We start from the raw sequence: 23,455 nt of genomic DNA on the forward strand, positions 1-23,455 counted from the left end.
CCCATTCCCGGGCCCTATATGAGAAAAAAAATGTATACTCACCTTTTGGCTTCTTCTCCCTGCCCCCTTGGCTCAGTCTTTTGCTCTTCCGCCCGGGTGCATCAGTATGATGCGGCGGTGTTGCAACCATGCAATGTCATATAGTATGCGACACATGGGCCCTTTTACTATGACATCATGCGTCTGCGACACTGCTGCGTCATAGTGATTCCGCGCAGGGGCATCACTATGAGGTGCCGGTGTCGCGTCCCAGTAACTTCATATTGTATGCGCGGGCCCTTTAACTATGACATCACGCGGTTGCGATACTGCCGCATCATAGTGATATGCCCTGGCCGGAGGAGCAGAAAACGGGAAGGTGGGGAGAAGATGGAGCTGTGATCAGAAGAAGGAGCCATGGGGCCTGGGAGAAGAAGCCGAAGGTGAGTATAGGTTTTATTTTTTTTTCAAGAGGAGGGGGCGTCTGGCAGGACATTTCATTAAAGGACGCATCTGGAAGAACATTTCATTAATCGGGGCATCTGGCATGACAATTCATTAAAGGGGGCGTCTCGCAGGACATTTGATTAAAACGGAGCATCTCGCAGGACATTTCATTATAGGGGAGCATCTGGCAGAACATTTCATTTCAGGGGGCATCTCTTAGGACATTTCATTAAAGGGAAGCCTTTTACACGACATTTCATTAAAGCGGGCATCTGGCATGACATTTCATCAATAGGGGCATCTGGCATGACATTTCATTAAAGGGGGCATCTCGCAGGAAATTTCATTAAATGGGGCATCGTGCAGGACATTCATTTAAGGGGGCATCTAGCAGGACATTTCATTAAGGGGGCATCTGGCATGACATTTTATTAAAAGGGGCACCAAGGGTGGACATTTCATTAAAGGGGGGCACCTGCTGTAAATTAGTTGGCTGACTGTGAACTGGGGTGCTGACTATGGACTAGTGGGGCTATATATATAATGAGTGGGCACATGCAGGGGCCATCTATATACAGAGGGGACATGTACTGGGACTATCTATATGGTATGATCGGAGCTCTACAAATTCTCAGTTTTTCATCCTTGTTCTAGGCTCATGTAAAATCTCATCTAACACATAGGATCCTTTAGTGTATCCACAGACCAATTTGATCAGTAATGCTTCAGATGGGAATAAGACACTATTCAGACACGGAGCTGCTATGTTTTTCTCCTAGTCCTCTAGATTCTCCTAGTGGCCAATTCCGCTATGCAGAAAAAATATACATGGACATAGTGTAGACAGTTCCAAACAATTAAATATTTTAATATTAGATCTACTCACATAAAATCAAATAAAAATGCAAAAATAATTCCACAAGGACGCAAAGTCACTGCCCTATCTATATACTCAGTGGGCACGTGCAGAGTCTGGCTCAAAAATATTTTGGTCTAAAAAAAAGATGTTTCAATGAAAAATTTTGTAGTTGTGGGCACTCTCAAAAATCGGCTTAGGGAATTAATTGCATATATCTTTTAATTAAAGGAATAAATAAAATACACATTAAAATAGAAGATGCAAAAAACAATACAATGTTTATGTACAAGTTACAATCTGTGTGCACATACACTCACCGACCACTTTATTAGGTACACCATGCTAGTAACGGGTTGGACCCCCCTTTTGCCTTCAGAACTGCCTCAATTCTTTGTGGCATAGATTCAACAAGGTGCTGGAAGCATTCCTCAGAGATTTTGGTCCATATTGACATGATGGCATCACACAGTTGCCGCAGATTTGTCGGCTGCACATCCATGATGCGAATCTCCCGTTCCACCACATCCCAAAGATGCTCTATTGGATTGAGATCTGGTGACTGTGGAGGCCATTTGAGTACAGTGAACTCATTGTCATGTTCAAGAAACCAGTCTGAGATGATTCCAGCTTTATGACATGGCGCATTATCCTGCTGAAAGTAGCCATCAGATGTTGGGTACATTATGGTCATAAAGGGATGGACATGGTCAGCAACAATACTCAGGTAGGCTGTGGCGTGGCAACGATGCTCAATTGGTACCAAGGGCCAAAAGAGTGCCAAGAAAATATTCCCCACACCATGACACCACCACCACCAGCCTGAACCGTTGATACAAGGCAGGATGGATCCATGCTTTCATGTTGTTGACGCCAAATTCTGACCCTACCATCCGAATGTCGCAGCAGAAATCGAGACTCATCAGACCAGGCAACGTTTTTCCAATCTTCTACTGTCCAATTTCGATGAGCTTGTGCAAATTGCAGCCTCAGTTTCCTGTTCTTAGCTGAAAGGAGTGGCACCCGGTGTGGTCTTCTGCTGCTGTAGCCCATCTGCCTCAAAGTTCAACGTACTGTGCGTTCAGAGATGCTCTTCTGCCTACCTTGGTTGTAACAGGTGGCGATTTGAGTCACTGTTGCCTTTCTATCAGCTCGAACCAGTCTGCCCATTCTCCTCTGACCTCTGGCATCAACAAGGCATTTCCGCCCACAGAACTGCCGCTCACTGGATGTTTTTTCGTTTTCGGACCATTCTCTGTAAACCGTAGAGATGGTTGTGCGTGAAAATCCCAGTAGATCAGCAGTTTCTGAAATACTCAGACCAGCCCTTCTGGCACCAACAGCCATGTCACGTTCAAAGGCACTCAAATCACCTTTCTTCCCCATACTGATGCTCTGTTTGAACTGCAGGAGATTGTCTTGACCATGTCTACATGCCTAAATGCACTGAGTTGCTGCCATGTGATTGGCTGATTAGAAATGAAGTGTTAACGAGCAGTTGGACAGTTGTACCTAATAAAGTGGCCAGTGAGTGTATAATGTCCTACACCTGAAGATAAAGGGACATAATCGATCCGTTAGATATCACAGAATAAGGAAAAAGGTATATTTATGGATTGTATCGCAGAATTATGATGACAGAAGATGCATATTAATAAGTTGTGTATGGTGGTTAACGACATAACACTATTTACACAATGTATTGTACCGTTCTTACAATTTGATGCTTTGTTGGGTGGGGGGGATCGGAAGGCAGCCACGTGTGCTGATATACAGCCTGACGAACGTGGCCAGCATTAGGGTTTCCTCCATCCAATTAAACCGACTAAAAAAAAGATGTGTATAATGTCATAAATCAATGTGGTCATAGACACCGGTGGGGATGACTACAAAAAACTTCCCGCCAGGCGCCCCAAAATTCCTAGTGGTCGCCCTGGCAGGGAGAAACCAAAGGAACCTGCAAGGGCACTGTAATCCCTCTGTTCTGCCTTCATATAGCAACTATAAAACAACAAAATGGGAACAGCAGAGGACGGCGCATCGGGTAATAAAGTCTGATAACCAATGGAGGTGCTCACCTGGTGGATACTTGAGCTTTATGCATATAACCCCAGTCCTGGGGAAGCAACGAATCCTTGATCCTAGTCGATCGGATATGGCTAGGCGTGTATAGTTAAAGCAGCTCCCACACCTCAAATTACCGGTAACCATAAAGGTTTTGGTCACATATTTTATAAAAAAGGGGGCAAACACAAGAGTTAGGGTGGGGTGCTAGAAAAGAAACACAGCCAATATAGCCCACCGGAGTTGCATAGACGATCACAGATTTCTATACAGCATCATAAGGACCATGACCAGGCTCGGAGATGAAGTCTGTACACTCTGCATGTTGTTAGCAAGTGGTGCATCTTTCAGCATGCCAAGGCAGAGCTAGAGCTTTTTGGCTTTGCATGTCACATTGACGGTGATGGGACAGTGAGCCGTGCAGGTGGGTAGCTGGCATGAATGCCATATTATATTCCAGATTATAGCTACAATATCTGCCAGGTCCGGCCTTGTCTAAACAGGTCTGACTTGGAGAAGAAGGGCTTCCTGATCTTGAGTCCAGAGACTCTTAGTAGATAAGGCACGCTGTGCACTGCTGTGGGGTAGGTTAAAAGTGCTGTGCAAAACATCAGTCTGAATACATTTCCCCAATCAGTATTGGGGAAAATAGGGAGCCTTGCCTAGTTCCAGTCCAAATATCAAAGGCAGGAGAGAGGGTTCCATTCGTTTAAATTCAGGCTGATGGGTTATGATAAAGTTTCATTATTGTGGCAGGAAAGGAAAACATTTAAATGGTAAATTTCAGGAAATGTATTTATTCTGTCATTTGGATTAATAAAGATTTATCACATAATATATATTTAACTTTCTCCTTGTATTTGGGTTTCATGTTTAAACATGAATGTATCATTGTTTATCGTTGTTCCCCGGCATCCATCGTGGCTCCGACATCGGCTCAAGGTCCGCAAGCTGACATCATAGTGTGTGCCAATGCCGGCTCACACACTAGAGCGTCAGCGTGCGGCAGACGTCACGAAGACTACAACGGACCGGGACCCGATGTCGGAGCCGAAATGGTTGCTGGGGAACTTCGGAAGGTGAGTTTACTTTTTGTTTTTTTGCTTGACTCGAGTATAAGCCTAGTTAGAGTTTTTCAGCACATTTTTTGTGCTGAGAAACTTGGCTTATACTCGAGCATGTACAGTAACTCAATTTTATTGCTGTTAAGCTCCTATCACTCAGTGACAGTGTTAAATTCCAGAGTGTGGGAGGGGGCTCTCTAAGCAGACACTTCATGATCCCTCTGTGCTATGAGATGCTGTTTGCTGACAATCTGCTTAGATTATCAGGGTCCATCTTTATCTACACTATCATTTAGCTTCTGAACAGCTTCTAGTATGTCACACGTACAAAAAGAGAGAAGAGACAGCTCAGAGATGAGAGGATCCATAAGATACATAAAACTCACAGTGACAGCTCAGCTCAGCTGTAACAAACACTCTCAGCTCTGCTACATCTGAGCTACAACACACACCGAGTGACTCCTTCCCTGAATAAAGACTGCAACTTGCAGAGCAAGTCTCTGCATTATGCTGCATGATGGTTGGATGTGTTTGTGCGTGTCCCAATCTTTCTCTGTCCAATATCTGTTTTATTTGCCCCATATTAATCTTTCCCTTTTATTAGCCAGTCTCAGATATGGCTTTTTCTTTGCCAGGAGCCAGCATCCTGAAGTCGGCTTCTTACTGTACAGGCACACTGACACTGGTGTTTGGCTGGTACTATTTAAGAAAGTGGTAGTTGAAGACCTGTGAGGCATCAGTTTCTTTAGACTCTAGTGTACTTGTCTTGTTGCTTAGTAGTGCAGTGGGGCCTCACACTTCTCTTTTTACTCTGGTTAGAGCCTGTTTGTGCTCTCCTCTGAAATCAGTAGTACACACCGCTGTGGGAAATCTTCAGTTTATTGACAATTTGTCCCATGGAATGGCCTTAATTTCTAAGAACAAGAATAGACTGTCAAGTTTCACATGAAAGTTCTTTTTTTTGGGCCATTGTGAGAGTTTTGTAGAACAAACAACCAGCTCAAAGGAAGGTCAGTTTTATAGCTTCTCATATCAGCTAATTTGTTTTTAGCTATGCAAGCATTCTTGAACAAGGGTTTTCTAAACATCCATTACCCTTCTTACACAATTAGCAAGCACAAAGTACCATTAAACCACTGGCATGGTGCTTGTTGGAAATGGGCCTTTATGTGGATGTTGCTTTAGAAAAAAACAAACATTTGCAACTAGAATAGTCACTTACCACATTAACAATGTATAGAGTATATTTATGATTCATTTAATGTTAGCTTCATTGAAAGAAAATGTGCTTTTCTTTAAAAAACAAGGACATTTCTAAGTGACCCCACACTTTTAAACATGACTACGGTTAGCACAGACCTGTGAGGAGTCGGTAGGAACCTCTGAGCGGGTCCTGTTCCTGCCCATAGAAGTCTGTGGGAATGTGAAAACTATGGGTGCCACACAGGTGTCACAATAATTTGACCCTTGACGTTTTTGAAACAAGCTAGAGACATTCTTTGACAGTAAATACCGTAAATTCAGAACAATAAAACCTTCTTTATATCTCCATTTACTAATACCTGCTTCTTTTATATACTTCAGTGTACAGAGTTTGTATGGATGTAATTTTTTTGCAGGATTAATCGATGTTTGCATTGATGTAATTTTGTGAAAAGTATAACCGTTTCACCACTTTTATTCATAAACTATGACATACACTGCCAAAGTGTTTTTGTATAAAAAATTGGTTTTACAGAAAAAAAGCTATGTTATATTGTACCTTTCATTAGCATCTGCTGTGTGACTAGGCAGTTGCCCAATAGGAGGGGCTGGAAAGGAGCAGTTCCCCCCCACCCTTGGGAAACATGTGACCTTTTCAAATATATGAATAACTTCCCACACTCAGGATTGGCTGTAGAGGAGCAGGGGGCGTCGCTAAGCCAAGTGATGGGTGTTTTCATATATTTGAAAAGGTCACATGGAGTAGCTGTTTCCCAAGGGTGGGGGCGGACTGCTCCTTTCCAGACCCTCCCATTTGGCAACTGCCTAGTCACACAGCAGATGCTAATGAAAGGTACAATATAACATAGCTTTTTTTCTGTAAAACCAATTTTTTATACAAAAACACTTTGGCAGTGTATGTACTATGCTCTGTGGGGACTGGGGGAGTGCTAAAAATGGGTCTCCTGGTGACAGGTTCCCTTTAATTAATGTTTGGTGGCCTCCTACACAGAGAACTAGGTATTTCTATAAATAAAAATGGATTACATTCTAATTTTCAATAGATTTACTTTAATCAATCACCCCGTGGCCAAAGAACTCTTCTACTCCCCCGAAAATTTCCAAAATATATATTTTCTGTAATTTCAACACATAAATATATGAAAAAAAAGTGATCAAACGGTTATACATTTCACAAAATGGTATCAATGCAAACATCAGCTCAAGCACCTTACCCTTTAGCCTGGGACAGACAGTGCAGGATTGCTGTGGACATTCACTATGTTGTTAATATAAAATACTGTTGGTTAGGGCTCATTCACACGGCCGTTCATGGGGACATACATGCGACTGCAAATTTGCGGCTGCATATACGTCCCCATAGACGGCAATGGCGGCGCGGCGGGCATACCGCATGTGAATGTACCCTTAGATGTAGGAGATTTTTCTGTGGTTAACCCACAGGCCCCATGTGTCACCAGCCCTAGGCCTCATGCACACAGACTGAATGCACTTTATGGACTCCAATCAGGGTACATGATTCCTTTTTTTGTGGCCTGTCAATAAGAAGTGACTGCCCGTGCTGCAAAGACAGCAGGATTAGAAACTGTTCTAGCATTTGAAGTGTGGACAGTCACTTCTTCCACAAAATACCCAATAGAAAGCAGTGGGGCTGCGAGCTAGCCCGCTAAAAAGCAGCTCACAGCCCCAGCACACGGTCATGTTCATGAGGCCTTACACTCGAAGCTTAGGCAAAACTTGGTTGGGGCACAGAGGGTTTTAACCTAAATGAGCTGACAAAAATAAGTAGCCAAAATAATGTGTAGCCAGTAGATCTGCATGTATACTCATTGTTTGAGCAATAAAGTTGCAATATGTCTGTCTAGCACCTTATACTTATAAAATACATTTTTCGTGGCTGCACAACTAAAGGGAATAAGGGCAATAGTCTGCTGTGACATTGATTTTGAGATAACACAGCTTTATCCTGTTAATACAATATGGTCATTTAGAGATATACCCTCTATGGCAGCGGTGGCGAACCTATGGCAAGGGTGCCAGGGGTGGCACTCAGAGCCCTTTCTGTGGGCACCCGGGCTATCGCCCCAGCACACCAGAGAGGACTCAAAGAATCTTTCTGCAATTCCAAGCAACTTAAAAGATGCTGCTTTCAGTCATATATTAAAGTTATACTCACTTTGCTACTTGGGAGTGTAGAAAGAGGGAGAATGTGTAGACAGGACCAAATTATCTCTGGAGGACCTTCTGCTGCCCCCCCCCCCCCCCCCGCCTCTTCCCCAGGACTCACCACTTGCTTCTCGCAGGAAAACAGCTAATGTACATTATACTTAAAAAAAATGGGCAAATATTGACTCGAGAATAGGCCTAGAGTGGGAAATGCATTTGTCACAGCCTCCACCCAGACTCTTCCCCAAGTATACACCCAGCATCCACCCCCAGTATATAGCCAGTCCCCAGTATATAGGCAGCCAGACACCAGTATGTAGGTAGCCAGCCCCCAGTATATAGCCAGCCATCCCCCAGTATATAGCGAGCCTATACATATAGCCAGGCATCCCCCAGGATATAACCAACCAGCCCCAGTATATAGACAGCCCCTAATTTATAGCCAGCCAGCCCCAGTATATAAAAAAATAGACTCAGTCCACGCTGGCTGCGCTCACACTATGATGTTAGTGGCCAGCGTGCACGGACCTGCTGCTGATGGAAGAAAGAAAGGACCTGCAGGGGGTGTCAAAAAGATGAAAACTGTTTTTCTTTTTTTACTCCAGTATAAGCAGAGTTTGGGTTTTCTGTGCTGAAGAACTTGGATTATACTCAAGTATATACAGTATATTTATTTTTTTTAATCTATTTTAATGTTTTAAACTTATTTTTTTATATTTTTTGCCTTGTGAAAACTTAAACCAACAATCCACTAATGTATTGTAGTGCGGTGTAAACTGTCTGGCATGCACACATCAGGCAACCCTGGGGCACTCAGCAGACCTTGGGGCTGCCCTGAAGAGGATCGGATCCCGTAACAAGCATCACGAGGGTCCAATCCCTTAAGGGAAGACCTGTACACACCGCAGTCATGCTTAACGGTTGTGTAAGGGGTTAATGCAGCTCCGATTGAGGGTGTTAGAGCGCAGTGTCAGCTGTAATATACAACTGACCCTGCTGCTTGTGCTGACTCCGCTCATGACCTGGTACCAGAAGTAAGATGTAATAGCATGTCCTGGTGCGGAAAGGAGTTAAGCTCCTGAAAAATTGGATAAAATGACTTCAACTCTTCCCATCTAACCCTACTCGATCTACTATTTAATTGACCACCCTATTCCTGGCCTCTCCTAGACCTCCAGACTATATTACACATAATATTGCACATCATTTTACTGAATGTATACAATATAGAACCCTGGTAATCTCTAGTTTTCTACACTGGTTACCAAAGTAAATGTTCTTTCATTACTTTATATATATTGTTATTATAAGTTAGCTTGGACTATGTTTCAGCTCACATCCCTGTAAAATGTAAATTGCGTCTACTATATTATAATCATGCAATGTTTGAGTGTGCTTTTGGATTTTACTTTGTTTGTTAAAAGTTAAAAAAAGTTAATAAAATGTATTAAAAAATGATAAACTGCTTTGTGAGTTACTTGTGTTTTGCTTGTCTAAATATTTCAATTTGTTAGGTGATCTGAAACATTAAGTGTAACAAACATCTGAAAGATTAAGAAACCAGGAAGAGGCAAATACTTTTTTCAAAACACTGTATACACATCATGAAAATGATGTTAGTAGGTGGAAAGTTCACTGCTTTTTGTCTATTTAAAGGTTTGCACACATTACGCTATGACTAAGAGGCATTCATCAGCTCAAAGAGCGTAAGCATTCTCAGCATGTGTTTGTATTGAGCTCCATTGATACTGAGGGAAGCCCTGTTATTTGGATACTGACCAAACAAGGTGGTGAGCTGAGCTTCTGCTTTTATATGTCCTCCTCACATGACTGGGGACCACGCTATATCCAGAAGCAGCTCTTTTGCCTGGATGTATAAGCATCCATGGATTGGGATTGGCTGTTGCACATCATGTATTTTGCATAACAATTTCTGCTGCTGCGCATGATGAGGAGGAGCTGGTACCATAAGGTGTGAGCAGGCACCTGTATCTCAGGAGAGTGCAGCTCCTGTACATGGACCACAGGGATGACATGCTATCCACACGCCGGTAAGTAACACTGACAAGAATCACTGACATCTTTCACTGCAGAAAGGTATCAGCCCCTGCATGGAAGCTGCCGTGCATCTGCATAGCTAGAAGGAATAGGGCAGAAGAGGCTGGTTACATCTGTTTCTGGGAAAGCTGGGTAAAAACTAATATAATGGTTGTCAATCACCTTTCGTACAGTCTTGAATGGCAAATCTCTTATTGCATAATGTCAGAGCAGGAGAATTTATCACTATGTGAGTAGGAAGCTTTGCCATTTGGGGCTCTGGGAAAGCTGAGTGACATATATGTGAGAACTTTATCAGTCGGCATATTGGGGCTTAGAACCAGATCATAAATAAAAGATCACCGTCAGATGCTATCTATACATTTTGCAGAATTTCCTTTGTCTTTAGCTCCGGTATTCGTAGTTCCCTGTACTGGAACATGTTAGCACTGTTTCCATGGGGACCCTCTGCTTCAATTGTTAAAGCATAGAGAATGTTCAAGTTGACAGGTACATGGATCTGTTATTCTTTGTCTCTATCTTTTGTTAGGAAAGATAACATCTGAACTCTAATATTCCAGAACCTCCCATACTGTGTCCTCATTTTACTTTCTGTCAACCCCCTCATGTTCCTTCTCTAGCAAATTCTATATACATTTAGAGATGCCTATACTCGTCATGTAAGCTAGATGTGTGTATTTCTGTATTACAGGCATAACCGTTTTGTGTTTCCTTTAGATTTCTCCCTTTGTTTTTTGTCAGCTTGTCTTATCTATTTTATATATTAATAAGTGAAAAGTAATTATACAAAATGTGTAGGACCCACTACACCGCTACAGCTATGGGCCAGTGTTAATGTGGCTACTAGATGAAGGGCCATATTTAGAACTAAATTTATACAAAATGTTTCTTTACATACTAGTAACACATAATGCAGCATGCATATTATCACCGGAGCAGATGTATCAAAAGTGTCGGAAAGTAAGAACAGTTAGGTCGGCACGGTGGCTGAGTGAGTAGCACTGGGGTCCTGGGTTTGAATCCCACCCAGATCAACATCTGCAAAGAGTTTACATGTTCTCTCTGTGTTTGCATGGGTTTCCTCCAGGTGCTCCGGTTTCCTCCCACACTCCAAAACATACTGTTAGGTTGTTTAAATAGTGAGCCCCATGGGGACAGGGACCGATTTGACATGCTTTGTGCAGTGCTGCGTAATCTGTGTGTGCTATAAAAATAAAGAATTATTATTATTATTATTCCAGAAGGCCTGGTATATGATAATTGCCTTTTATCACTAGGAGGTGTAAACCAACCTCAGAATCTTTCTGATATCTTGCCCTGTGGGCATCCTATAAACTTGGTTGTAATTCCAGCTTTTTCCTTATAATGCCCCACACACACATGCAGAAATATGGATTATGCCACATTTTCCTTTGATGTGTAAATCCAGATGGGGACTTATACCTGTAACCTTCAGTGAGTAGGCCATAACCTATAGTTTCACTAGTGAAAAGATGTAGACTGGCTCCTCCCCCCCCCCTCCATTAATTTTTTGAGGGGTCTGGTTGAGCACTGCTGCGATTTTAATTGTGGTCTCCGGCCTATGTTTATCAGAATAGAAGAAAAATTTTAGAGTCTCTCTATCTCATGATTTAGATCTTATCACCATATCAACTAATTCCAGATTTATTATTTGAATCCAGATGTGGTGTACAGAAATTTGAAGTCTGCCTTTTCACAAAGTAGCACATTTGGGTGCAAATCTGCTTTTAGTGGTGTAGGAAAAACCCAGGATTTAGCTTGGCTGAATTTGCAACTTTTTTGCACAATTAACACCTAATTTGCCACATTCATCAAGTTGTCTAAGCCAGTGGTCCCCAACCTTTTTTTTCCCAGGGACCAGCAGTGAGCAGCGACCGGTGGGCATGGGTAGGTGGTCTGGCCCGGTCTTGGGCCACGTCCGTGTGCTTTAGGAATACTGATCTAAGCCATGAGAAATTTTGTGTGAAAAATACATGGCATTTTTCAAGACTAAGGTTTTGATGCCCCATAGCAATCAGTTCTTGGAATGTATTAGGCATGGAATCAATTTCAATGAGCTTCCGTGCAAAAGTTGATAAATTCATTCACAATCAATCAGGAGGCATATACAACCATATACAGAATTGTGTGGCTCACTTATATTGTGCTCTTCTAATGGAACTTTAACAACTTTGATAAGTCCTGTTGTTTACAACCTATGATTCTTGTAGAAGCTTTGAAGTGCAATCTGGATTGACTAAGTGCCATCAAACACATGCTGGGAGTTGTACTGCCGTTGGCTCCTTCTGGGGATTGTGTTAGTACATGTAATGTGGTGTGCTTCTTAAGACATTGGTTATAATAACATTGGATAGCAAAAGAAAATACAAACTAAGATATAACTTGCAATTTTGCTTCTTTTTCGGTTCAATGATAGCTAAACCCTAATTGACAAAATCATAAAAGCTGAGCCTGCAGTAAGCAAGCACAGCCAATATATAATGGACAAGCTACAGGCTCCATCCACTATGTAGTGTGCAGGTGCTACCAGCAACACTGCAAATGGCTGATTGGATTTATCTGTGCTTCCACTCCAATTATCTCATATTTGAGACCTATCCTAGGGCCATTAAAGGAAACCTACCACTTGAAGTGGCAGGTTTCAGAAGAAAACACCGAGCACCAGCTCAGGCTGAGCTGGTGCCGGTGCTTATTTTTGTTAGTGTTTTAAACCGCGGTATCGCGCCGGCTATACAGTAGCAAAAATAAGCTCCGGCACCAGCTCAGCCTGAGCTGGTGCTCGGTGTTTTCTTCTGAAACCTGCCACTTCAAGTGGTAGGTTTCCTTTAACATGTCTTGGTTCTTTTGTTATTGTTCATCTCTCTTTATAATGGGTAATCGGTATCATATTGGTGAAGTTCTGCTATTTCTTCTTTGCTCACAGTAACTATTTACAAAAACAATTAGTAATTGCTGAATGAAGGAGATGGCAGGTGTTGGACCCCACCAATCTCAAGTATCACCTAAACTAAACATAGGTAATCAATTAAAAATCTTGTAATACCCCTGTAAGTCATAAAGAATTAAAAATTAACTATGTCATTCTGTCTGATCTAGGCCACATAAAATATTAAAACTTTTACTGATTAGGTGAGGTCCTCCTGTGTTGGCATTAACACAGGGAACAGAGCCAGAAGCTCAGCTAAGTAGTCTGTGTAGTGTCCAGGATAAGGAACTGCATATTATCTTCCATTTAGGCTATCTGCACATGACAATGAAGACGTATTGTAGATGTATTTGCTACAGTTAGAACTCTTTGTTTCTATCGGGTTATGCACAAGGCTCGTCACAGCCCTTTGCACAAGAGAACTTCGCTGAGACACAAAGGATAGAGGATTCCAGTGGTCATTGCTACATGAGACGAGCTCACTCGCAGACACATAGGATGCAGACGGAGGTCCAATACGTCCCGTATTGCCTGTGTTTCTCTGTTACATCTGATCAGTTGGGATTGCCCCTACTGACTGGTATCAGTTACCTTTCCTATTTATACTACTATTCCTGGGATTTTGTTTGAATAATGAGGTCCTACAAGGCTCTAATGTTCTATAGCTTATGGAAGACATTTGACTAAATGCTGAGTGCAGCAAAAGTGTAAATATCTAAGGCAGAACTCTAAGAAAAATTGTGACCAAGCTCCCTCCACATAAGTATTTACATCACAGACTGAAATGCACAAGAGAGCGAGTATAAGTGTGTAAGAAATCTTAGTGTCGGCGCTACTTTCTGGCCAACATCATATTTCATTATAATGCATGGACTCCCATCCTGTGCAAAGTGTGCAGTCTAAGAGATCAGGACGACAAATGGCCTGTTTCCATGGGCTACACATGTTTGTGTGCATTCAGCCTTACAATGCATCCTAGTATTGGTAGGCATGAGAAATACCTCTCATTGACAGGCTGGAAAGTACAGATGCATCATCTATGGCTGTGTAGAGAAGGGTTCCTAAATTGTTGTCTTCTTAACTGATTTTTGTTTGGATTGCTGGGCCCCATTACACATTTGTCCCCAGAGCAGCGGCAATGGCTGCTGTGGTTATCACTTATCAAGGGAAAAATCATCAATATAAGTTTCAGTAACCTCCAGATCTGAGTCAACACAAAAATGGAGTTACAAATGTGACTGCAGATCAATTTGTATTCACTAAAGTTACCCGACACAACCACTGCACAAAGAACAGATCTCTGGCTCCATCTTCTATGTTTATTCAGCTGATGATAGAGAAATAAACAATATAATTGTATTGTAAAAAGGCATAAGAATCTGTCAAAATAGAATAGAATATTTATGGAAATCTTATTTCTGGCAGCATCTGGGACTTTTAGACTGACAGCATCTGGGACTTTGACCAGTAATAATATAAAGGCTTCTAATAGAGGTGCTCAATAATACCCCCATGCTGTTTAAGATCCATACACACTGTTTGGGGAAAATGACCTTTTTAAAGATCAAAGCAGACACTAGTACATGTTTCATACTAGTGACAATGGCCGTATTATGTTTGGCTCATAAAGAGAAAATATTTTAGCAATGTTATCAATCTGTGATACCAAAATCTGTTTGTAACTTGCTTTGAAACATAGATTTGTTTATTCTGTATTTCTGTATACAATTTGTCACATTTGTAATAAAAGTGACACAGATGGCACTTTTTAAATTCTCCACAATTCATTGTTTGAGAAATTACCATATATACTTTAGTATAAGCCTAGTTTTTCAGCACAAAATTTGTGCTCAAAAACCCTAACTCGGCTTATTCTCGAGTCAACTAAAAAAAATAAAGTCAAAACTCTCCTTTCTGACTTCACCCATAGGTCCTCTTCTGTCTCCGGGGACACCTTGGGTCCTTCAGATCTTCTTCGGGTTCTTCCGCTCCTCTTTGGGAAGTTCCGCTCCTCTTCAGGTCCTCTTGCGATGCCAGCAGCTCACAAACAATGCCGTCGGTAAGCGGCTGACAGCATTCTGTGTGCCGGCCAAGCACGGAGACCCGAAGAGGAGCCGAAAATGAGCGGAAGAATCCGAAGAGGACGGAAGGACCCGAGGCGGCGCCAGAGCATCAGAGACCAAAGAGGACCTACGGGGGATGTCGGAAAGGTGAGTACAGTGTTATTTATTTTTCCTGCTACAGGGGCTGGGCAGTCTGTATGCTACAGGGGCTGGGCAGACTATATACCGGGAAGCTGTGACCAATGCATTTCCCACCCTCAGCTTATACTCGAGTCAATAGGTTTTCCCAGTTTTTTATGTTGAAATTAGGGGTCTTGGCTTATACTCTGGTCGGCTTATACTCGAGTATATACAGTACTTATATTTTCAAATTTAATTTAGCTAGAGGTACAGTAAGTTCAAAATGCAGAAAAGATGAGATGTCTTGGTACTAATTGAAAAAAAAATGAAAACACCATATTAAATAGCCAAAAGATGTTCTAGAAAGTGGTCTCTCATTGCAAGATTTATCAGTAAAGTAATACACAAAGCACTATAAAATGTAACACTGTAAAATATTGATTTTATTTGAGTAGTGGAAGTAGCAGTGCTACAAATAACTGAAGATACGCACAAAACATTTATGAAAAGCACCAAACATGAATGCAATCCAAATAGTGTGAAACACAAAGTCCCAAATAGTCAGCTCACCTTCCGTCCAATTCACCTCCAGCGCACGGGTCACAATAGCTCCACGAACTTCGAGCACAAAGAAAAAGACACCAGCGGTTCAAAGGATAGAAGATGCAAAAAAAAATTCTGTTTATTTCCATTCCAGTAAAAACATGCTTGAAGACAAGTTGCACACTCCCATAACAAGGTATCTAGTAAATAACCTACGCGTTTCGCTCCTTAGAGCTTAGTCATGGTCTGATCTTGCATAGGAGTGAAAATCTATTTAAAATAGCGCCTCCTGCCGGTGTGTGACGTCACGGGCACGTGACGACCATCGCGTGACCAAAAGAAAATCGCCCACATGTGACATCATGGGCACGTGATCATCAGCATGTAACCCAGAAGGACTGCCCATCTATGACGTCCTGGGCACGTAACGACCATCACATGACCTGGATGAAAAGCACCAAACACGATTGCAATGCAAATAGTGTGTCACCCGTGCCCCTTGGTGCAGTGCAACTCCCGGCACACAGTCACCTCTCCGGCGCTCCTGCTACCTGACAGGCCGTGAGCACGCCGGCTCTCCTAGCCTTAAAGGGCCAGCGTCCTCCTGATTGAAGCTCGTTAATCCGGCCTCACCCTTATAATCCGGCACCTCCCTTCCTGCCTCGCCGGATCTTCAGTTCAGGATTGTTCCTGTAAGTGAAAGCCCTATCTTCTGTGCCTAAAGGGACTTCGTAGTTTCTGTACCAAGCTTCCCTAAGCCGTTCCTGTACTATCGTGAGATAGTTTTCAGTGTTCCCATAGGCTCCAGTGTGTCTTCAGCATTTGCAGATGCCTCCGTGGCTTCAGTGTGTCCGTTCCTGTCCACCTGGTTGTGTGCCAGCTCCTGCCTGTTTGCCTGCCTTGAGTTCCAACTCATCCTGCTGTCATCCCAGGTTGGGACTGTGTCCTGCTACCCCTGCTTCCCTGGCTGCCACCTCAGGGCCGAGTCGCACCCGAGGAACGACCTGGTGGCACCCCGCCGCAGCAAGACCATCCCGCTTTGTGGCAGGCTCTGATGAAGACCAGGTGCCACTTAGACTACGGTCCCAGGTGTCAGATAGTACCATCTACATCCTCCCACGGTAGTCCAGAGGGTCCACTGGTCCAGACTCCTCGTCCCGGACTCTTCCTACAGAGACTTTAGTTCTGTTGTCTGTGGACCTTTACATAGTGAACACAAATGCTAAAACAGTTATAAAATATTTTAGGTTAGTTTTTGGGAGATTACATTAAATATGTAAAATGTGACTTCTAATCAGGGAAACACACAAGTAGTACAAATTTGTAAATGCAAGTCATATCCCAATATAAAAAAAAAGCCAACACTTACTTACAATTCCATTTGCATCTGCCTAGATTGACAGTTATTTATATAACCTAAATGAAGTTAAAGTAATTGCAGGCAGTCCCCTACTTAAGGACACCCAACTTACAGACAATCCCTAGTTAAAGACGGACCAATCTGCCCACTGTGACCACTGGTGTAGCTCTCTGGATGCTTTACTATAGTCCCAGACTGCAATGATCAAATGTAAAGTGTCTGTAATGAAGCTTTATTTATATACCTTGGCCGTGTCACTGGGGCAATAAATGTTTTTTGTATGGAACTACAATTATAAAATATACATTTTCAAACTTACATACAAATTCAAAGTAAGAACAAACCTATGAAACCTATCTTCTATGTAACCCGGGGAGTGCCTGTATACGGTATGTTTCTGTATAATACCGTATGATTTTCCAATATTATGAAACCATGGTACTCGAAAAATGGTATATTTTACTAAATAAAATAACTACTATGCACATAACATTCGGAATTAAGTTATGTCATTGTAGCAGCATTGTTGGGTTACACTCACCAGCCACTTTATTAGGTACACCTGTCCAACTGTTTGTTAACACTTAATTTCTAATCAGCCAATCACATGGCGGCAACTCAGTGCATTTAGGCATGTAGACAAGGTCAAAATAATCTCCTTCAGTTCAAACCGAGCATCAGTATGGGGAAGAAAGGTGATTTGAGTGCCTTTGAACGTGGCATGGTCGTTGGTGCCAGAAGTGCTGGTTTGAGTATTTCAGAAACTGCTGATCTACTGGGATTTTCACGCACAACCATCTCTAGGGTTTACAGAGAATGGTCCGAAAAAGAAAAAACATCCAGTGAGCGGCAGTTCTGTGGGCGGAAATGTCTTGTTGATGCCAGAGGTCATAAGAGAATGGGAAGACTGGTTCGAGCTGATAGAAAGGCAACAGTGACTCAAATCGCCACCCGTTACAACCAAGGTAGGCAGAAGAGCATCTCTGAATGCACAGTACGTCGAACTTTGAGGCAGATGGGCTACAGCAGCAGAAGACCACACCGGGTGCCACTCCTTTCAACTAAGAACAGGAAACTGAGGCTACAATTTGCACAAGCTCATTGAAATTGGACAGTAGAAGATTGGAAAAACATTGCCTGGTCTGATGAGTCGATTTCTGCTGCGACATTCGGATGGTAGGGTCAGAATTTGGCGTCAACAACATGAAAGCATGGATCCATCCTGCCTTGTATCAACGGTTCATGCTGGTGGTGGTGGTGTCATGGTGTGGGGAATATTTTCTTGGCACTCTTTGGGCCCCTTGGTACCAATTGAGCATCGTTGCAACGCCACAGCCTACCTGAGTAGTGTTGCTGACCATGTCCATCCCTTTATGACCACAATGTACACAACATCTGATGGCTACTTTTATTAGGATAATGTGCCATGTCATAAAGCTGGAATCATCTCAGACTGGTTTCATGAACATGACAATGAGGTCACTGTACTCAAATGGCCTCTACAGTCACCAGATCTCAATCCAATAGAGCATCTTTGGGATGTGGTGGAACGGGAGATTTGCATCATGGATGTGCAGCCGACAAATCTGCGGCAACTGTGTGATGCCATCATGGACCAAAATCTCTGAGGAATGCTTCCAGCACCTTGTTGAATCTATGCCATGAAGAATTGAGGCAGTTCTGAAGGCAAAAGGGGGTCAGACCTGTTACTAGCATGGTGTACCTAATAAAGTGGCCGGTGAGTGTATATTACATATCCTTTGACATAACATAATTATACTTGTCATCTGTTAGATTTATTATTATCTAAAAGATCCAAATACAAAATATGTTGAAGGCTATAAGATATACTCCATACAAATATTTCATAAAAAAAACATATTCCCTTTTAGTAGGTTTTTTTTAAATATGTCCTATCTGCACTAGTGACAAATCCATTTCCCTCTCTTAAAAGTAAATGCTTGTAAAACTTTCAAATATGTAATTTGAACTGTTTGAAATTGCTATTTGCAGATGGCTTCAAGTGACAGAAACAGTGAAGTTGTCCCCAATGACCTCCAACCTGGGGACCTGATTGAAATTTTTCGCCCAGCATACCAGCACTGGGCATTATATCTTGGTGATGGCTATGTCATCAATGTTGCACCAATGGGTATGTATAGAGACCATCCTTTTCTTTGTATGTTTTCTTAGTTAAAGGGAACCAGTCATCGGGATTTCACATTTTGACCTAATGACCGGGTCCCAATAGGCTTTTTAATACTAATCTGCTTTAACAATAAACAATCTTAGTTCAATTAGGTTTTAAAGGTATTTAAAGTCTACCTGTCCCTCTGCCAGCAAATAAAACTGAGTCACAGAGATGTCTGTTATAATCCTGTGTTATCATATTTCTGCCATAACTCTTTGGTGATAAAGAGGGAAAACACCGCGCTCCATGTATAAACAGCGAGGGTTATGTAAAATGGGGAGGTGTTGGACTACTACCAAGATAAGTGTTACTTGGTAGCGGGAATGTACTTGTTGTTCACTGTTGGAGGGTACCTTTTGTTAGCTACTGAGAATACTGGTATACAGGAAAAAATTTCTGATCAAATGTGTCAAGATAGAGTGTGGGTAACCAGATGGGTATCGCACTGCTATTTATAATACACAGGTAGTTCCTCCGCCGTCCACCAGGTGGCGCTGCTGCGCTGAAGAGCATCGGAACACACTGGAGTACACCGAGCTGGGCTGAGTGAAGGTAAGTGCAAGCTCCGCGACACATTTTTTTTAAAAATGTGGCAGTTTTTCCGTATCCATCGGGTTTTCATTCGGCCACGCCCCTCGATTTCCGTTGCATGCATGCCAGCGCCGATGCGCCACAATCCGATCGCGTGCGCCAAAATCCCGGGGCAATTCAGGGGAAATCGGCGCAAATCGGAAATATTCGGGTAACACGTCGGGAAAATGCGAATCAGGCCCTTAGTAAATGACCCCCAATAAGTGCATGTTTTTCGTAAATTTCTCAACAAAATATTTATTTTACAAATGCTCAAGTAACATATATATAGGGACAGAGAAAATATGGACTACGCATTTCGGGGAGAATTTCCCCTTCTCCAGGGTTGTTTTGTTCTGTGGTAGGTAAGGATAGAAACGAGGACAATTACTGATTTAGACAGTAAATAGACATGGTATAGTACATGGTAAACAAACAGAATCTTTTTACAAAAATAAATAAATAGGCATTTTCTTAAAACATTTTTTTTACATAAATCGGTACTGAAACACAAACACACACACACATATATATATATATATATATATATATATATATATATATATATATATATATATATATAAATAGATAGATGGATAGATATATATATATATATATATATATAGAAGTTCACTAATAAAAGCCAGATAGGTATCTATACAAATAACATTTCAGTGTCACCGATATTTTTCGATTATAGACAGTGCTTGTATATAAGGCAGAAAACGAGAACAGAAAAAAACTCATACTGATGGAAACATATTTACACTCAGTTAAATTTTATAATATTCATATGACCTCAATCGGGTTTCATTATTGACCGGTGTCTGAGCGCGTAAAATTTGTGACCAGAGGTCAGCTGGGGCGATGTTAGTAGCCTGAGCCTGTTAGAGTAAAAAGGAAGTAGAGAGGTGAAGGGGAGGTCAGCAGTTAAGGTGGGTGTACTGTATAGTGTGTCAGCAGTGGGTGGGTAAAGTTACCTGTTATGACTGACCTACTTACTGGCATTGCGTCAGGAGGAATGATGTAAAGGATCTGGAGGGGAAGATAAAAGTCCTCTAATTCCCAGGATGGATTATGCAAACAGCTGAGGTGGGTGGTCACAAAACCCTGCTGCATGAGGAGTGAGAGAGATCTGGAGGCTAAGGTACGTTTTGGCTGGAGTAAGGAAGTTGACGGGACTTACTTTAATGCAGCTCTATCTGGGTCGGTAACAGCACAAGCAACACAGTCACAGCCCCAGCTGACGCCGATGTTTTTTTAAGAAAGTACCTATTTATGTAAAAAAAAATGTTTTAACAAAATGCCTATTTATTTATTTATGTAAAAAGATTCTGTTTGTTTACCATGTACTATACCATGTCTATTTACTGTCTAAATCAATAATTGTCCTCGATTCTATCCTTACCTACCACAGAACAAAACAACTCGGACCTGAAGAAGGGGAAATTCTCCCCGAAACGCGTAGTCCATATTTTCTCTTTCCCTATATATATGTTACTTGAGCATTTGTAAAATAAATATTTTGTTGAGAAATTTACGAAAAACATGCACTTATTCTGTCAACATTGTGTATTATAAATAGCAGTGCGATACCCCATCTGGTTACCCACACTCTATCTTGACAACTCTTTGGTGTTATTCCCTAATGACGATCCATGAGTGTTTATCTTTGAGAGAACTTGATTTAGATAGTATATTACCACATGGATAGACTTTAGCTTTGTCAGGTTTCCGAGGAGCTAATGTATATCTTATACCTAACATTTTAATAATTACATGTTTGGCTGTCTACTGGGTGACTCTACTTGTGAACTCTTCCTTATAAATGCATTCTGGGTATCAATGACCATCACATTTTAAAAGCTCTAACTTTTAAGATTTTCATAAACATTTCCAAACTGGTCAATTGTAGGTCCATAGTTTGTTGGTAGACCTCCTGAATAATCAAGTTCTGCAGATTATTTTGCAGAATGGACTTTTCTTGAGTATAGTACTGAATTATGTAATTTAATCATGTCAAGAAACTTCTATAGACTTCAGCTTATACATTGTTCACTATTATGTTGACAGAAGAAAACACGGTTGCTTCGTTTTCAAGTGCCAAGTCCGTCTTCAGCAGAAAGGCTCTTGTAAAGATGCAGCTCCTCAAAGATGTTGTAGGAAGCGATACTTACAAAGTGAACAATAAGTATGATGACAAGTATACTCCACTGCCGGCAGAAGAAATTATCCAGCGAGCAGAGATTCTTATTGGGCAGGAGATATGCTATGACCTTCTGGGAAATAACTGTGAACATTTTGTCACACTTCTTCGGTATGGAGAAGGTGTGTCAGATCAGGTATTGTGTCCTACTGTTATAGGATCCTCTGTACAAATATACAAAACATTCACACTTTTCTACATTTTGTTATGTTCAGGTATTGTGCAAAAATAGCCAAGCCAATAGCCAATACGAGGTACAAAGATGTTAAACAGAATCGTAGTTGGGGACAGGCAAGAGGTCAAGACGGGCAGCTTGGGATCAGACTCGGGGACGTAGCAAGAGGTCAAGGCACGCAACGGAGGAGCATAGAACAGAATCGAGGTCACAACGGGAAATTATAATTTCATATAGCACAGGGCATGGAACATAGCTTGCTCTAGGAAACAAGCCACAAAGATGCGGCAGGGAACACAGGGAGGGGCTGGGAATTTATCAGAATTAGCAGCCGGCCCCAACCACCAATTTTCAGTGCACTGGCCTTTTAAATCTCAGGAAGCCTAGGAGATGGGGACGCTGTCCTCACATGGCGAGGTAAGCGAACCAGCGGGGGAACAATGCAACGTAGAGGGGCACGGGTGCACCTGCAAGTCGGGAGGTGGTAATAAGGACATTCATCTTTTTTCTGTTTCTGATTGATGTATTACGAGCGGCCAAAATGATAATTTTGCTGACTCCAACATATTTTTTTTTTGCTCTTAATGTGGGCGTGGTTTCACCGATCTGGAAATTCCACTTTATTTGTATACTTGTCTTTTTTAAATTTTTGGCACGTTTTGTGTTGCTGCGTAGGTAAAAGGTAGTCTAAATTTCCAACTCTTAGGGAAACAATGCTACATTAACAAGCACAAAATAATGAATTTAAGGGGACCAAACATGCGCCAGAAATAATGAAATAATGCTCTATTGTGTTATATACGGCTATACTCTACTGCTTCATGGGAAGCATTAGAATTATTATTGGCATTTACTGTTTTATTTACACCTTCAGTGTACCTCCCTGTGCCGTGGCAGTCTGGAGACTTCTATAGCTGTGCCAATGGCCTATTACTTCTGAACCTTGTCTATTGCAGGGTTCAATAGAAATACTGTATGCTCCCTATAGACTGCAGTAAAGCTGTTTTTTGCAGTTTATGATCTAAGTAATCCAATAATGGCATCTTCAAGGTTTAAGTGGCCAGCTTAAATTCAATATAACCAAACTAATGGAATTTATGTTTATTAAGCCAATATTTTTTTTTATTTGTCCCCAGTAAAAAGATAATTCATCATCAATAGGCAGTTGAGTGATGCATTTAATTGATGTATTTTTTCGATTGGGATATATACTAAAAGATTCTTACATGAACATATTTCTTTTTCAGGCAAATAGAGCTATAAGTGCCATTGGGTTTGTAACTGCAGCGGCCGGAGCTTTCTCTCTTCTTGGTATATTTCAAAATAAATCAAGACAAGGACAATATTAACACAGAACTAAGATGCTAAAACCAGGAAGACAATACAATAAAACAGTACAATAAAGGACAATGATATTTACTT

The 23,455-nt window shown here is 41.7% G+C and overlaps 1 protein-coding gene across 4 annotated transcripts; it reads left to right on the top strand.

Annotated features, from left to right (window-relative positions):
- The first annotated feature begins 9,584 nt into the window (after positions 1 to 9,584).
- On the top strand, positions 9,585 to 23,452 carry PLAAT1 (phospholipase A and acyltransferase 1). Of its 4 annotated transcripts, none has more exons than XM_072142610.1 (4): positions 9,585 to 9,851; positions 18,905 to 19,043; positions 21,726 to 21,994; positions 23,281 to 23,452. In XM_072142610.1, the coding sequence occupies exons 2-4, from the start codon at positions 18,905 to 18,907 to the stop codon at positions 23,380 to 23,382; spliced, it is 510 nt and encodes a 169-aa protein (XP_071998711.1). In that variant the 5' UTR covers positions 9,585 to 9,851; the 3' UTR covers positions 23,383 to 23,452. The 4 variants fall into 4 exon arrangements, with proteins under 4 accessions (XP_071998711.1, XP_071998712.1, XP_071998714.1 ...); XM_072142611.1 differs by lacking the exon at positions 9,585 to 9,851 and adding an exon at positions 10,270 to 10,347; XM_072142613.1 differs by lacking the exon at positions 9,585 to 9,851 and adding an exon at positions 10,495 to 10,517.
- Positions 23,453 to 23,455: the final 3 nt, after the last annotated feature.

Source organism: Engystomops pustulosus, chromosome 3 (assembly GCF_040894005.1).
Source record: "Engystomops pustulosus chromosome 3, aEngPut4.maternal, whole genome shotgun sequence".
Lineage (NCBI taxonomy): Eukaryota > Metazoa > Chordata > Amphibia > Anura > Leptodactylidae > Engystomops > Engystomops pustulosus.